The 14,429-nt window shown below is 50.5% G+C and overlaps 1 protein-coding gene across 1 annotated transcript in view; it reads right to left on the bottom strand.

Moving 5' to 3' along the window:
* The window catches only part of KSR2 (kinase suppressor of ras 2), a 290,881-nt gene that overhangs the window by 219,270 nt on the left and 57,182 nt on the right, over positions 1 to 14,429 (bottom strand). Inside the window, exons 2-3 of the mRNA XM_036277294.1 lie at positions 6,143 to 6,283; positions 3,092 to 3,242 (exon numbers count right to left, since the gene is read on the bottom strand). Coding sequence (XP_036133187.1) covers positions 3,092 to 3,242; positions 6,143 to 6,283 — 292 coding nt within the window. The remainder of the gene's footprint in view (positions 1 to 3,091; positions 3,243 to 6,142; positions 6,284 to 14,429) is intronic.

Here is a 14,429-nt window from a genome sequence, read left to right as displayed (position 1 = left end):
AATAAGCAGGATTCATGGGGAGGACAAAGCGGGGAGGAAATTCCAGGCAGCAGATTGAGTACCCAGAAATGAAATCCATGCTGATCTAGGAAACCCCAAGTAACCAGTAGATTTATCCGACACTGAGGGCTTGGGGGGTGCGAACAGTGGGGTTCCAATTAGAAGCCAATCCCAAGGTGCTTTGCAATCTAAAGGAACACGACGTGTGTGAAACCCCTGGTGTATTGTCCTGGGCTACAGGAGGGGGAAGGTGTTTGACTCAGAAATATGTACTGAGTCCCTGCGCTGAGCCAGGTATTGAGCTGGGGATGTCTGTTTGGAAATAAACTGATGAGCACAAACAGGTATGATCCCGCCCCCTGCCGCTTACACTCTAGTGGGGGGAGCGGGGCATCCATGAAAAACGAATCACTCCCCAAAAAACGTTAAAATGTGATGGGTGGGTGGTAGGCAAAGTAGAATATTTGCCTTTGCTGAGCTGAGCTGAGCTCCATGCTGACCTCGGTGCCCAGGGCCGTAGGACCCGGTGACTGGCACCGGGGGGCAAAACCCCGTGGACGGAAGCTCAGCTGCCTGGGCAGAGCTGGTGAAGGCAGAAGGAGCAACGGGATCACGTTTTCAACCCGTAAGTGCGGTGGGAAATGAAAGGGGAGGGTCCTTGCCAGCACTTGGCAAATGATATAGAATAAAAAAGAATGTAAAATACCGTGCATAGCGAGAATTCGTTGTGTACATGTGCATGTGTATATATGTGTGTTTGTGTGCAACGTGTGTGTGTACGGGGTTGCAATATAAATCATTTTTGTTGCTGTGTGTCTTGATCCAAAACGCTTGAGAAACACCAGGCTGGAGGCTCTCTCCAGGTCTCGCCAGCTCAGGGTGTTGCAAGGGTGACTGCTTGGCCCACGGGGCTGAACAGCTCCTCTCTCAGGCAGAACTGGGGTCCAGCTTCACTGACAAGGACTCTGCCAAACCCAGGAGCCCAGCTCTGGTGAGGAGCTCTGAGCTCGGGAAAGCAGCGGAGAACCCAACCCCCAACGCTCCCGCTCAGGCATGGTGGGGAACAGGGGTCACCGAGGGGAGAGACACGAATTGGTACAAACTTTTTGGAAAGCGAACATGGCCATGTTCACCAGAAGTCTTAAAATCTGTCAACTCCTTGGTGTGGGAACCAGTCCTATGAGCTCTCACTAAGAGTCACCACGGATGTGCCCAAAGACAGCACAGAGCTGCTCACTGCTGCACTGCTCATAACAGGGAACGTGGATGCGACCTGCACGTCTGAAAATGGGGGACTGAATACATGGCAGCAGTACTCAAGCCTTAAAATTCGTTGACAAAGATGTGTACAATATAGCATTGTAATTAGGCACATCTTTTTTTTTTTACTCCTCACCCGAGGACATTTTTCCATTTATCTTCAGATAGAGTGGGAAGGAAAGAGAGAGAGAGAGGGAGAGGAGAGAGAGAGAGAGAGAGAGAGAGAGAGAGAGAGAGAGAGAGAAGAGAGAGAAACATTGATGTGGGAGAGACACATCAATTGGCTGCCTCCTACATGACCTCGACCAGGGCCGGAGACTGAACCGCAACCAAGGTACATGCCCTTGACCAGAATCGAACCTGTGACTCTTTGGTCCACAGGCCAATTCTCTAACCGCTGACCCAAACCAGCCAGGGCCATAGGCACAACTTCTTAAAGGAGAGCTAACTGCCAACTTCTTCTCAGTGTAGGTGGAAGAAGTCACCTTGAAGCAGGTTTTATCTGTATTGCATGACTGAGGCCCCTCTTAGCCACGCCAATGTTAGGTGAGTCAACACTATTGTCCTAGAACAAGGAATAACGTGGACTTTATAGCTGTTAAATCTGCTACGCCACCACCCCGTGCCCCCCCACCCCAGAACATTTGAAAATATCCAGAGACATCTGTTTGACATGAATGGAGGGGGGTGTTACTGGTATCTAGTGGGTAGAGACCAGGATGCTACCAAACATCCTTCAGTGACAGGACAGCCTCCAATGCATGGTCTCTTCTGATGTTGATTATAGCCCTGGTTAGGAACTGTTAGCAACAAAGAATATAGAAGAGCGTGCACAGGGGATCTGTGCCAATGACCTGTTTCAGATATGCTCTGTTTTGTCCACACGTGCATGGTTCTTCAGCCCACCTGGCACACAGTAGTCACGCAATAAATACTTGTTGAATGTTCCTGGTGAATCCAGCAAGGGCATCTGTGGATAAGAATCTGCCTGACCCTGCCAGACTCATGTACAACAGTGACACCTTGTGGCGGGAGCTGAAACAACCATGCAGATGGACCAGCAACACTTTTCTTGAGAGTGTTTGCAGAGCTAAACACTGAAAAGACCCTGGGATCTTGTGGGAAAAGTCATAAAACTAGAGAGAAACCGGAGGCCTCAAAAGGACGATATCTGATGTCCTGCTAAGCAAGGCAGATGAGAGTTTGAACAATGCATGGGAAAGATCAAAGAAATATGACAATATGTTTGGGCTCCAAACTGATAAACAAATCACAGAGGTTATTTTGTTAGATTAAAAGAAAAAAACCACAGGTTTTAAAATAATGTATATATAAACAATCCTAGTTCTATTGTTTAAAGGTAGCATACACATACCTATTAGTCTGGAAGAAGTATACCAAAAATTATACCAAATGACAACAGAGGGTGAAGCTGAGGGTAGTTATGTTTGTTTACCTGTTTTCTGAGTCATTTTATAATGAATGTATATTATTTACGTAAAGAAATAAGAAGTCAGCTGTTGACCCAAAATACAAAGGCAGTTCGGAATGTCTCAGGTAAGAAGATTCTGGTCTCCTTCGTACACTCAGTATTCCCGTATCTGGACCCTGATTATCCAGAACCAAATGTCCTACCGCCTCGGAAGGTCTCCCTTGGGGCGCAGTTCCCAGAAGCTGCCCTGAGCACTTCCGGCCTCCGCGTCCCAGGCCCCTCTCTCCTCGCCTGCGAGCGGCAGTTCCCACCCAGTGATGCTGTCTGGTCCTGAGCTGCAGCCGCGGGCACAGGACCCTGGGGACCCGCGGCAGATGTTCATCCCCAGCACCCGCTCACCTGACATGTGCACACTCCGGAGGCAGGAGAGGGAGGCATTGAGGCGGGCACACTCCTCCTGGTTGGCTCCGTATTTCTCCACGGTCTCACACACCTGCTCATCTGTCATCTCCAGGAGGTCCTCCAGACTCAGCTGGCCCGGGGTGATTTCCTAGGGAGGGGAGAAGGACGGTAAGTAGCCGGCAGGCGCCTAGAGCCCGGGACGCCGTCTGAGCCTCCATGCTGCCCTCTGGTGGTACCTAGCCGAACACCCGGCACTGTGAGGATGGCAACACGGTTAACAGTTGGGTCTCTGAGTTGCAGGGTCAGACAGGTTTGGGTTTCATTTAATCCGTGCCACTCACTCATTAGCTAGTTGACCTCGAGCAAATCAGTTCGCGTGTCTGGGCCTCACTTTACCCATCTGTAAAATGGGAATCTTAAGCGCACATACTGTGTAGGGAAGCATGTATGCTTAGCACATGGCACTCCATAAGTGGTTCATGATCTGTCTCCCCAGGCAGTTTCTAAATTCCTCATGAGCAAGGATCCAATTTATTTATCTTTGGAGGGCCCTCCGTGCCTCCTGCTCAGCTCCTACAGCAGTGATTTGTCCCAAATTCAGGATGAACTCAGAGCAGACAGCCCGTCTCCTGATGGCTATCCTCCACTTTCTTAGAAATGCCTTGGTCAGGAGTCCCTTGACCGCCACCAGTAACCATCCCCCGTTTCCCGAAACAATGTGTCCCTAGACACCATAATACAATACAGCTCGAAATTTTTTCAAATTTCTATCTACATGCATCTACAAAAAAGGCTTCATTTCATATCACTTAATGGTACACAATGCTTTTAAATTTATTATTATTATTACTATTACTACTATCATTTAAATAAGAGTTTCAGATAACGGGATGGAGACTCTAGGTCTAGGACAATACATGGAATACTTGTGCCCTCTTGTGGACAGATCTGTGTATTACAACAAAGTCAGACATTTTCCGCCTTACACACACACACACACACACACACACACTAAACTAGCAACCAGGAAGAGGAAAACTGCATAGCACAAAAATTCTATCCAAAAAAAGACAAAAGATGCATGCACAAGCCATGAAGCCAGACTGGTGTCTTTCCAGTTCACCAGAGCAGGGGACAGAGAGAGAATAACTGAGTTGCGAGGCTTCCTCAAACAGGGACCACCTTGCAGGGAAAAGCCCCACGTTCAGAAAGGTAACAAACCAAGACCTGAAAGTACAAAATGACTCTGTTTAGAAGGGATGGTTCCCAACATAAAAGAACTCTCCTCTTTGCTGCAGGATACACTTGTACATTTTAATCTTATAATTTACCGCCAAAAAAACTCAATTTACACTGAAGTTTAGGGTCACACATACACAAAAAAAATCAAAGAAGTAATGACACCAAAAATGGAGAAAGCCTTAACAAACCTGAGCCAAAAGAGCAGATGCTCTTCTGTTGGATATAATAATAATAATAATAATAATAATAATAATAATAATAGAAGTGGATATAGCACTGGTTTAAGTGCTTTTCATAGATTTTTCTTTTAAAAAGAAAGACCGCTTTCTGTAGCTAGGACACCAAAATTCAGAAAGGTTAGAACACTAGCCCAAGGTCACATAGCAAGTAAGTTCAAACTCAAGCTGCCTGTCCCCAGAGCTTTCTACATACTTCCAGTTCCTCCAGAGAAAGGGGACCTCTGGTGGACACACATGTGAACTGCAGACAGAGAGCTGGGGCTCCTGACTCTCCCTGACTGAGGTAAGAATCAGAGATTGGATACCTGCAGGCGAGGCAAATATAAATGAGCTAAACTGTGAAACTTGGGAGCCTGCAGGACCCAAACAGGCAGCAAAATTCAGTTCATAGCCACTCAACAGGAAATCAGTTCAGTGTGGTCAGCGATTCCAATTTTTCAAGAGAAGCCAGAGATTGGGGTTTCATGTAAAGTCTTTCAGCCTTTCAATATTAGCTCAAAAAGTCTTTTGAGCACACTATCAGCCAAACAGAAAACATCTGTGCGTCAGATACAGCTTGAGGCCACCAGTTTTCAACCCTAGGTCTAGAAGATTTGTCTCTGTCTTATTCGTCCCGTTTGATACATAAATGGTCCCCGAAGCTTCCGAGAAGCGTGCCGGGCCATGCACATCGAATGCACTGTCTGTACCTATCTGGGACCTTTCATAGTAAGGATATTCACACAGAACTGCCAGCCTGGGAATGAAATAAAGGAACACAGACTCATACCCCGTCTGGTGTGCATGTGCGAGATGGGGGTGATGGGTGGAGGAATGGGGGTGTCTAGCTCAGGATTGTTAGATCTGGCGGGTTCAGGCGAGATCACATCCAGACAAGGTCTGAAGAAGACAAAAGGTGGAAGAGGATCCTCTAGGCCCCTTCAAGGAGGAAGCAAGGAGCCCGAGAAATGACACATGGCCCTGCAGGTAGGGGGCACCCCCTCTTCTCCCCCGATCAGGGAGGCCCTGGCAACAGGAAAGGCCCTGGCCAGTTTGGCTCAGCAGTTAGAGCGTCGGCCCGTGGACCCTAGAATCCTGGGTTCGGTTCCTGCTAAGGGCAGGTACCTTGGTTGCAGTTTGTCCCTGTCCGAGGTTGGGGTCATGTGGGTGGCGACCCCTCGATGTGTCTCTCTCGCATCGATGTTTCTCTCTCTCTCTCTTCCTCCCCCTCTCCCTCCTGCTCTATCTGAAGATAAATGGAAAAATATCCTCGGGTGAGGATTAAAAAATAATAATAATAAAATAAAACATTTATTTTAAAAAATAATAATAAAAATAAAATACCTCCATCACAGCAGAAAACTCGGCTGGACAGAGCTGGTCTAAGAGGTCATGTGATTTGGCCCAGGGGCCGAGTTAGAGTGGCAGAGCTGACATGGTCTCTCCCAGTGACCCATTCGGAGAGCATCTCTGATCCTTCACCCAACACCATTTGCTGAGGGCCTACTGCGTGTCGGCACAGCCCACCCCCGCTGCGCGAGGACCGGGCTGCCGGCTGGCCGGGGCGGAGGGCAGGGGCGCCAGTCACCTCGAGCACTTCCTTGCGCACGTCGACGACCCGGAACCAGTGCCGGAGCTGGGGGAAGCCGTCCAGCTCGGCGTTGCGCTCCTGCAGGGCCACCTTCCTTTTGCAGGACAGCTGCCGGCTGAAGTACTTCACCAGCTTGCTCTGCGAAGACAGAAGACATGTCTCAGGGCACGGCCACGAGGAAGACAGGCAAGAATCTCCCCCGGCCCCCGGCCCCTTGCCGCCTGAACCCCATCCAACTCCACACTCCACGGGGGGGCGGCACTGGGGCCACCTCGCTGGGGCTCTGGGCTGCATGCACGTGCACCCCACCTCCAGGACTCATGCTACAGACGCTGAGTCCTGTGCTAAGGACCGCGTGGAGCAGCGGTCCCCAACCCTCGCCACCCCAGGGCACACACAAGCTACCGAAAGTCCGTGGCACGCCAAAACACATATTCTCTGCCAATCTGACACAAAAATAGGTGTCATTTTGCTTCGTTCACACCACAGGGCTATTGTTGCATTGGCCGCCGTCATTTCTGTACGTGACAATCTAAGGGAAAAGAGGTCCGTGGCCCTGACCCGTCGGGTGTTGCGTGTTTTAAAATGTTGTGCGGCATGCGGTTGAAAATCACTGGTGTTGAGGAACACGTCTCGCGGTTCTGTTGGCAATGGCAAGACACTGCGAACACCCTGAGGGGCAGTCAGCAGCAGACTCATAAATGAGGGTCCCCGCGCACACCGGACCCCCATGCAGCTACAACGGAAAACGAGGAACGTGCGGTGCACCAAGACGTGTTGATAGATAAACCTAAATAGTCTCCCAACATGTCTCTGTACATGCAGATGTTAACGTGTCTCTGTACATGCAGATGTTGACGTGTCTCTGTACATGCAGATGTTGACGTATCTCTGTACATGCAGATGTTGACGTGTCTCTGTACATGCAGATGTTGACGTGTCTCTGTACATGCAGATGTTGACGTGTCTCTGTAAATGCAGATGTTGACGTGTCTCTGTACATGCAGATGTTAATGTGTCTCTATACATGCAGATGTTAATGTATCTCTCTGTAAATGCAGATGTTGACGTGTCTCTGTACATGCAGATGTTGACGTATCTCTGTACATGCAGATGTTGACGTGTCTCTGTACATGCAGATGTTGACGTGTCTCTGTACATGCAGATGTTGATGTGTCTCTATACATGCAGATGTTAATGTATCTCTCTATACATGCAGATGTTGACGTGTCTCTGTACATGCAGATGTTGACGTGTCTCTGTACATGCAGATGTTGACGTGTCTCTGTACATGCAGACACCTTCTGGAAGGATTCCCACCACCCTGGGGAAGGGAAGAGGGAAGGTAGGGAACAGAGGTGGGAGAAACATTTCACATAAACCCTTTTTGTACTATTTGAATCTTCAGTCACCTGCAATTATGTGCAAATTAACAAATACTTTGACAACCAGGTGGACCTGAACCCACGCTTCTGGGAGAGGCCTGGCATAAGGAAGAACAGTGTTTTGTTGTTAGTCGTGTACAAACTAGCATCGTTCCCAGCAGAAAGGCACGCGTGTCTGCAGCGAGCAGAAGACGCCCTGGGCCGCCACCTGGGAGGAGTGGACAGTGGGCAGGTATTGCTCTCTAGACCAGCGGTTCTCAACCTGTGGGTCGCGACCCCTTTCGGGGTCAAATGACCCTTTCACAGGGGTCGCCTAAGACATCAGAAAACCCACATTTCCGATGGTCTTAGGAGCAGAGATACCGCTCCTGTATCCATCCCCAGGCGGGTCCCACATGCAGATCCGCCCACAGACAGCATGAGGACTGCATTACAGGGTCGGCATTAGCAAGGCTGAGAACCGCTGCTCTAGATTCTGGCTTTGTTTCAATAGTTACCCAAGGCGCACCATCCTCTTTGTAATTTAACATACATTTAATAAAGATAACTAAATGAGCCCAGCCAGTGCGGCGCAGTGGTTGAGCATCGACCCATGCACCAAGAGGTCGCCGGTTCCATCCCCGGTCAGGGCACATGCCCAGGCTGTGGGCCCGATCCCCAGTGGGGGGCATGCAGGAGGCGGCCAATCGATGTTCTCTCTCATCGGTGTTTCTATCTCTTGCTCCCTCCCCCTTCCTCTCTCTCTAAAATCAGTAAGAAAAAAAAATTTTTTTTAAAGAAAGAATGGGAAACCTTCCTTCTTTGGTTCCCAGTCCAGATAGTTCAGGTGAGGCTGGATTCCCCCACCCACCCAGCCCACCCAGGTCCACTTGGAACAAGGGAGCCAGGCTGGGCCACCACGTCAGAGGACAGCCCTCACTTCCCAGAAGACATCAGGGGGACGAGGGAAAAGCCAAGAGCTGCCATCTGGGAGAGCCTGCCTGAGACGGAATCCCATTGGAACGAACCGGAAAAGTGATGATTTTTAAGTCCACACGAGTTTCATTCACCTTGCTAATCAATGAAAGTCGCCATCCATGATCTCCCATTGCCATAGTGCCACGAGAGTCACAATGAGCTGACATACCTGGAACGCTTTCCACTTGGAACCTCAGTGGACAATTTAGGACAGGCAGTGTCAGCAAGGATATGCTTACTCCTCTGATTCATTTCTGAATGAACAGGGTCTGACCTACTGAGACTCCTGAGCGGGGCTCTCATCAGAGATATCTGTAGAACTCTCATGTCTGTCTTCTACTTTCCAGCTTGTTTCCATCATTTTCTTTATCCAGGTGCAGAAAACCACATAGTTGGGCACGTCACTTGCCGTCACTCTCTGAGCAAGTCCTTACCTCCCAGCACACCAAAATTTCCCATCGCATCCTGTTCTTCCCCGGCCCGTGCTCAGGAATCAGCCGTTTCTCCACACCGCGCTGGCTCCTCCGCATGGAGCATGGGGTTTAGAAGCCAAGATCTGGGCACTTGGTGAGCTTACTGACATCGGGGTGTCATTGTTTCCAGTCCCCTCCGTGAAAGCCTGGGCCTTATACGTGTGTGTGTGTGTGTGTATGTGTGTGTGTGTGTTTAAACCTGTATTTCTTTTCATCTATATCTATGGATAACTGATACTCTAATCCCAACCCAGCACCACAGGGTTTAGTATAGTTTTCCCCTTCCCACATCTGTAGCCCTCTTCTCGGGCAGTGAAAAATAATAATCTGTAATAGATCTATTTATTTGCTCAATCTGCCAAATTTAGCAAATTTCCCGACTCCGCTGGGCCACTGTCCGGTTGGGTGTGTCTGTCACAGGCCCCGACCTCCCTCTGGCCACCTTCTCCCCCATCTCCCTGCCTGTCTTGTGGAGAGGTTCGTGGATGTCTGATGTGTAAACAGTTTTCTTGCTCTTCACCTACTTATCTGAAGAATAAAATTTCCCTTTTATAGCGAATCCCTTCCGAGCTCCGTCACCGGTTGCAGATGCCGGCACTCGGCGGTGGGTTCTCCAACCCCGTAGCTCGGCACACCCTCAAGCCTGCTTTGGTGTCACGCGGAGAAGCCGACGAGGGTGAAATCGACTTCACCTCTGTGTCAAACGTCCGAAGGAGCGTCTAGTTGGCCGAGCGTGGTGTGGTTGATAAACTGTGTCATGCGTCTGCGTTTTCCTGCAGGTGACTTTTCCCGCCAGTAGTGAGCCTCGAGGGTCTTTCCACCAGTTCCCAGATCTGCCTCTTTCTTTTTCATCTTCTGCATGAGGGTCGAGGCCCGCGATGCGCGCAGTTCTGCGCTGTCTGCCGTGGGCATCTCTGTCCGCTACGGTGAAGCATTTTCCCGAATAACGGCCACGGGAGCCGCCACCGTTTACCAGGCGCGCGCAGCACGGCTGGCGCTGGGGGATAAGCCTCTGTTGGTTCCTTTTTCAGTCCACGCAACCACGGCATCTGCCCACAGAACTAGTTAAGTCAGGGAGCCAGGCTATGACTCCCAAGTTCCCTCTCTTTACCAGACTGCGGTACTTAGTAGGTGTTCATGGGTCCTTCCCGCTGAACTGGAAATCCAAACGTTGGTCATCAACCCCTCGAGGGCAGAGAGAGTCTCACTCCTCTTGGGGTGCCTTCCAGGTATTGTGGGAGAAGTGAGTGTCCGAATCCCAGTTCTGCGGCCTTTGGCAAGTCACACCAGCTCCCTGAGCCTCCATTTCCTCATCTGTAAAATGGGCACAATCCCCTTTCCTCGCAGGCCCGCCCAAGCGTCACACGCAACAACGTCTGTGCAGAAGACAAGCCGAGTCCTCGCCACATGCACACGGACGCCGTTTTCTAACTAACGGTGGAAGGGCTGCTCGGATTCCGGGGAGGTGTTTCCAAGGTCACTCCCAGGAGCAAGAATCGGGGGCGTCTGCACCACGAAGCACCAGCGAGGGGGGAGAGGGCAATGGATTTAGAACAGAGGGAGTGGGGAAGACGGGGGGGAGGCAGCCACAGGTCCAGGTCCCCCCCGCAGAACATGAACGCAGCTCGTATGAGCTTCGAAAAACCCAGAAAACTGCCCGGAGAGTGAACCTGGACTGGGCAGAGGTTGAGAAGCAAATAGGGACCCTGGGACTCAGCAGTTTTCCCCACCAGGTCCCCAAGACTGGTGGCTGTCCGCTAACAATTCTGTGATAGGCATTTGCATGAACTCTCTATCTAATCCACACAGCGATGCAGGACCAGTTACTGCCCCACTGTACAAACTGGAATATTGGGGCCCACAAAGGTTAACTAGCCTGCCCAGTGTCATCGAGCAACCCGATGGATGAATCAGTATTTACACCCCAGTCTAACAAACTTATTGACACACAAAAAATGTCATGATCTACTGTCCAGTGAGAAAACACAACAGCTAAAATGGTACTTGATAAGCCTCTTTTCTGAATATAAAATAAATATGTGTGTATGTGTATGTATATACATAAATAAGATATATGTTAAATATATTGTACTGCATATATGTAGTATATACATACATTATATATAATACAATATATAATATTATATACACACATACACATGTCAAACATATGTGTACATAAAATAACATATAACATATATGTTATATTTACTAAGCACACACACACAGAGACTAGAAAGAAACACTCTAAAATGTTAGTAACTGCCTCTCTGGGTTATTATAGGTGAGATTTATTTTCTCATTTCTGTGCTCATGTATCTTATAATTATTCCTAGAAGCTGGAATTACCTATATGATAATCAGTTACAAATCTCACGAAAATCAGATATTTGCCAACGGTAAAGGTAGGTGGGACCCACAGTGTCAAGCATGTCAGCACGTGCCACGTGAAACGACCCAGTGTATACGCCGGTCTCTGCTGAGCACCTCGTGTGCATTATCTCACCGAATCCATGAGAACCGCATCGCACCTGCATTTCACGGATGAGGAAACCAGGCTGCGGAGGAAGAGGCTCTCCCCAGGTCCTAGATCATGCTCCCTGTTGGTCTCTTCCCAGCTTCCCGACCATAAGAATCAGCTGACGGCATCTGTTACAAACCAACCTTCCGGGCCCATCCCCTAGACACTCGGTCCCGTAACACCGGGAAAGCCCAGGCGTCTGTAAACACACGAGCACCCACGCATACGGGAGTCAGGCAAGCGTGAGGAAGATCCCGCCACTCCCTGAATCACGTAAAGAAAGCCATTTATTTCTCAGACGGGCTTAAAGCACCCGGACCCCTGGGTCACCAAATCAGGGCAGGAGCCCCGTCCTGGAAGCTGAGCGGCGCCGAGGGCAGAGGCCTTGTCCCGGGCTCTGCGCCTTCAAAGAGCATCTGCACCAGTTGGGCCTGCAGGAGCTCCCCGCGGGCCGACAGGCCAGATGTGCAAACACGAATCACGAGGCCGAAGGACAGGAGCCAGCACGGAAGGGCAGCCAGGGTTCAGCGTGGCACCAAGGACGCAACACGAAGAGACCGGCCTCGTGCGGAGCAACGGTCCTTGATCACGGGGCGCTAATGATGGGAGTTCTGTGTATTCCAAGAGAAGCTCTCCTGTATTCCTTTCAAGTTCTTCTTAGGTGCTTTCTACACACAAGGAACTAGGGACACAAAACTAATCACACACCCTCCCTGCCCCAGGCGGGGCTCTCCCAGGGGTGGCCTGGTGGGGAAACTGAGCGCAGACCCCGGGACAGCCGGTTGACAGCAGCACTGATGTCTGCGGAATCTACTGTCTCCAAAGTAAGGCTTGCATTTTGCTTGCGTTTTTTGGTGCCTTTCATTTTTCTAGTAAATCATTTTTATCCTACTTTACAAAAGTGTTGCCTACAGTGCACCAGGAGAGAAAAGCTGACGCTTCAGCACGGGAGGTGTGGAATGACTGCCCTGTGGCCTCAGGGAACGTCGGGCATTGAGCTGAATCCCCTGTGTCATTGAATAAATTATTTTCCAAAAGGATCCCTTGTAAGAGCGTCATGACAATGCTCAAGTGCGTGTTAGAATGTTATGTTACTAACATCCCACGTATGGGGAAACTGAGGCTCGGTGACGTTGGAATCATGCCCGAGGTCATACAACTGAAGAGGCACCAGGGTCAGGATCTGAACTCAGGATCTGATTCCCAGTCCTGTGCTCTCTTCACAATAGCTCTCTGACGCAGCAGAGGGTCCAAACAGCCTAGAGGTCAAGGTTAGAAGCACAGTCAGAAAAGGGCCTTGGTGGTACCTCACCTGCCAGGTGTCCTCATTTATTTTTAGGTCACCCTCAATCCAAATCCACGCAGAGCTAAAACTGCAGAGAGTCCGAAGCTTCCATCTTCAAATGAAAAAACACAGGGCTTCTGGAAATAGCACACCCACTCAGGGCCCACCCCCTGCCCCTACACTCCCTGGATGCAAAATGAGATCTCCTAGCCGGGGGTCAGAAGGAACCCGGGACTGAGAGAGAGCAGGGACCCAGCAGTGTAGTTCCCCATCTCCACTCCGGGGGGCAGCCTGGCACCTTCCAGGCAGATGGAAAATTTTTCAGCCCCTCCTGGATCTGAGCATCTTCTGGGCCTCATCACTGTACTCTGTATTAGCAGGACGGTCAACTTTGCAGCATGAACAAACCAACCAACAAAAAGTTTTCAGTCAAGTCATGTGACAGAACTATAAATAGTCTTGTCTTGAAATCTATAATGTGAAACCAGGGACGTTTCACTCAGAATCTAAACCAAGATAAACCTAGAGAGAGATCATGGGCAAAAGAAAAGCCCCTCGGGTCTGGTTTGCCCAAAACCATCACCACTTAGGTGCTATTTAAACAACAACAACAAAAACTACAGCAGAGTTCGGGAGAGCTGGAGTGAGGACCTCCTGGTGACGTTCACAACTATCTCCCGTGTATAAACCTCACGGAAGTGCCAAGCAGAGTTCTCATCTCCCATCCATTCCTCACATGAGGAAACTGAGGCTCAGACGGTGACATGATGGACCTTATAATCACTCGGATGGAGAGGCAGGCTCCAGAACCTTCTACAGCTGCCTTCTGTTTAGCCGGCACAGGCCAGCAGATGAGTTCAAAGCCATGAACCACAGGGTCCGGCCTCTGCACTTCTCCCTGCTGCCCAGAGCTCTCTCCTCCAGCTTCTGATATAAATGGCACCTTCCCGTCCTTCCCGTACCCTCCCTTCCCGGCCACCCGCAATGTCATCATCACAGCACCCTGCTTTCTTCCTTGGTAGCACTCATGCTATCCCACAAATTATCCTGTTGATTGGTTTCCATGGCTACGCTCCCCCATCACCACCATCACACCCCCCATCAGAATGTCAGCTCAGAGGAGCCTGGGCCTTGCCTGTCCACCCCACCCCCAGCCCTCCGCCGTCAGGGCGGTGTCTTGCATACAGCAGGTGCTCAAGACATTCTTCTCGGTCCTTCGATAAAACAACATCAGGGGTGGTGGGGGCCAGGCCTCTACGCATACACCCAACTCCTTTTCCAGCGGGCTCTGCGGCCAGGGCTCCCGGGTTCTCGGGTAAGGAAATCACCTCTGTGGCCACAGCCAGCAGCCCTACGCCTTCCCGCGGTTGCCAGGGCGACCATTGTCATAACATCCCTGGTGCATGGAAGGCCAGCTGACAGGGGAGAGAATTATTTGACTCGACAATGTCTCAAGTAACCTGCCTATTTGCATCCGTGGGCAAACTCCCCGCTGAGGGCTGGAGGCCTGGGAGGCCCGCTTCCTCTCCCCCCACCCCATCCCAGCTGGAGCCGGATCCCTCTGGCCCAAGCAGACAGGACCTGCTGGTCTGGTCCGGCCCCGGGGATGCTGGAATGCAGGCGGGCTCCCCCTGCTGGAAACCTCCCAGCGCCCACTGCTTTG

The sequence above is a fragment of the Molossus molossus genome, unplaced genomic scaffold, assembly GCF_014108415.1.
Source record: "Molossus molossus isolate mMolMol1 unplaced genomic scaffold, mMolMol1.p scaffold_m16_p_22, whole genome shotgun sequence".
Taxonomy (NCBI): domain Eukaryota; kingdom Metazoa; phylum Chordata; class Mammalia; order Chiroptera; family Molossidae; genus Molossus; species Molossus molossus.
This window is presented reverse-complemented; position numbering and strand designations above follow the sequence as displayed.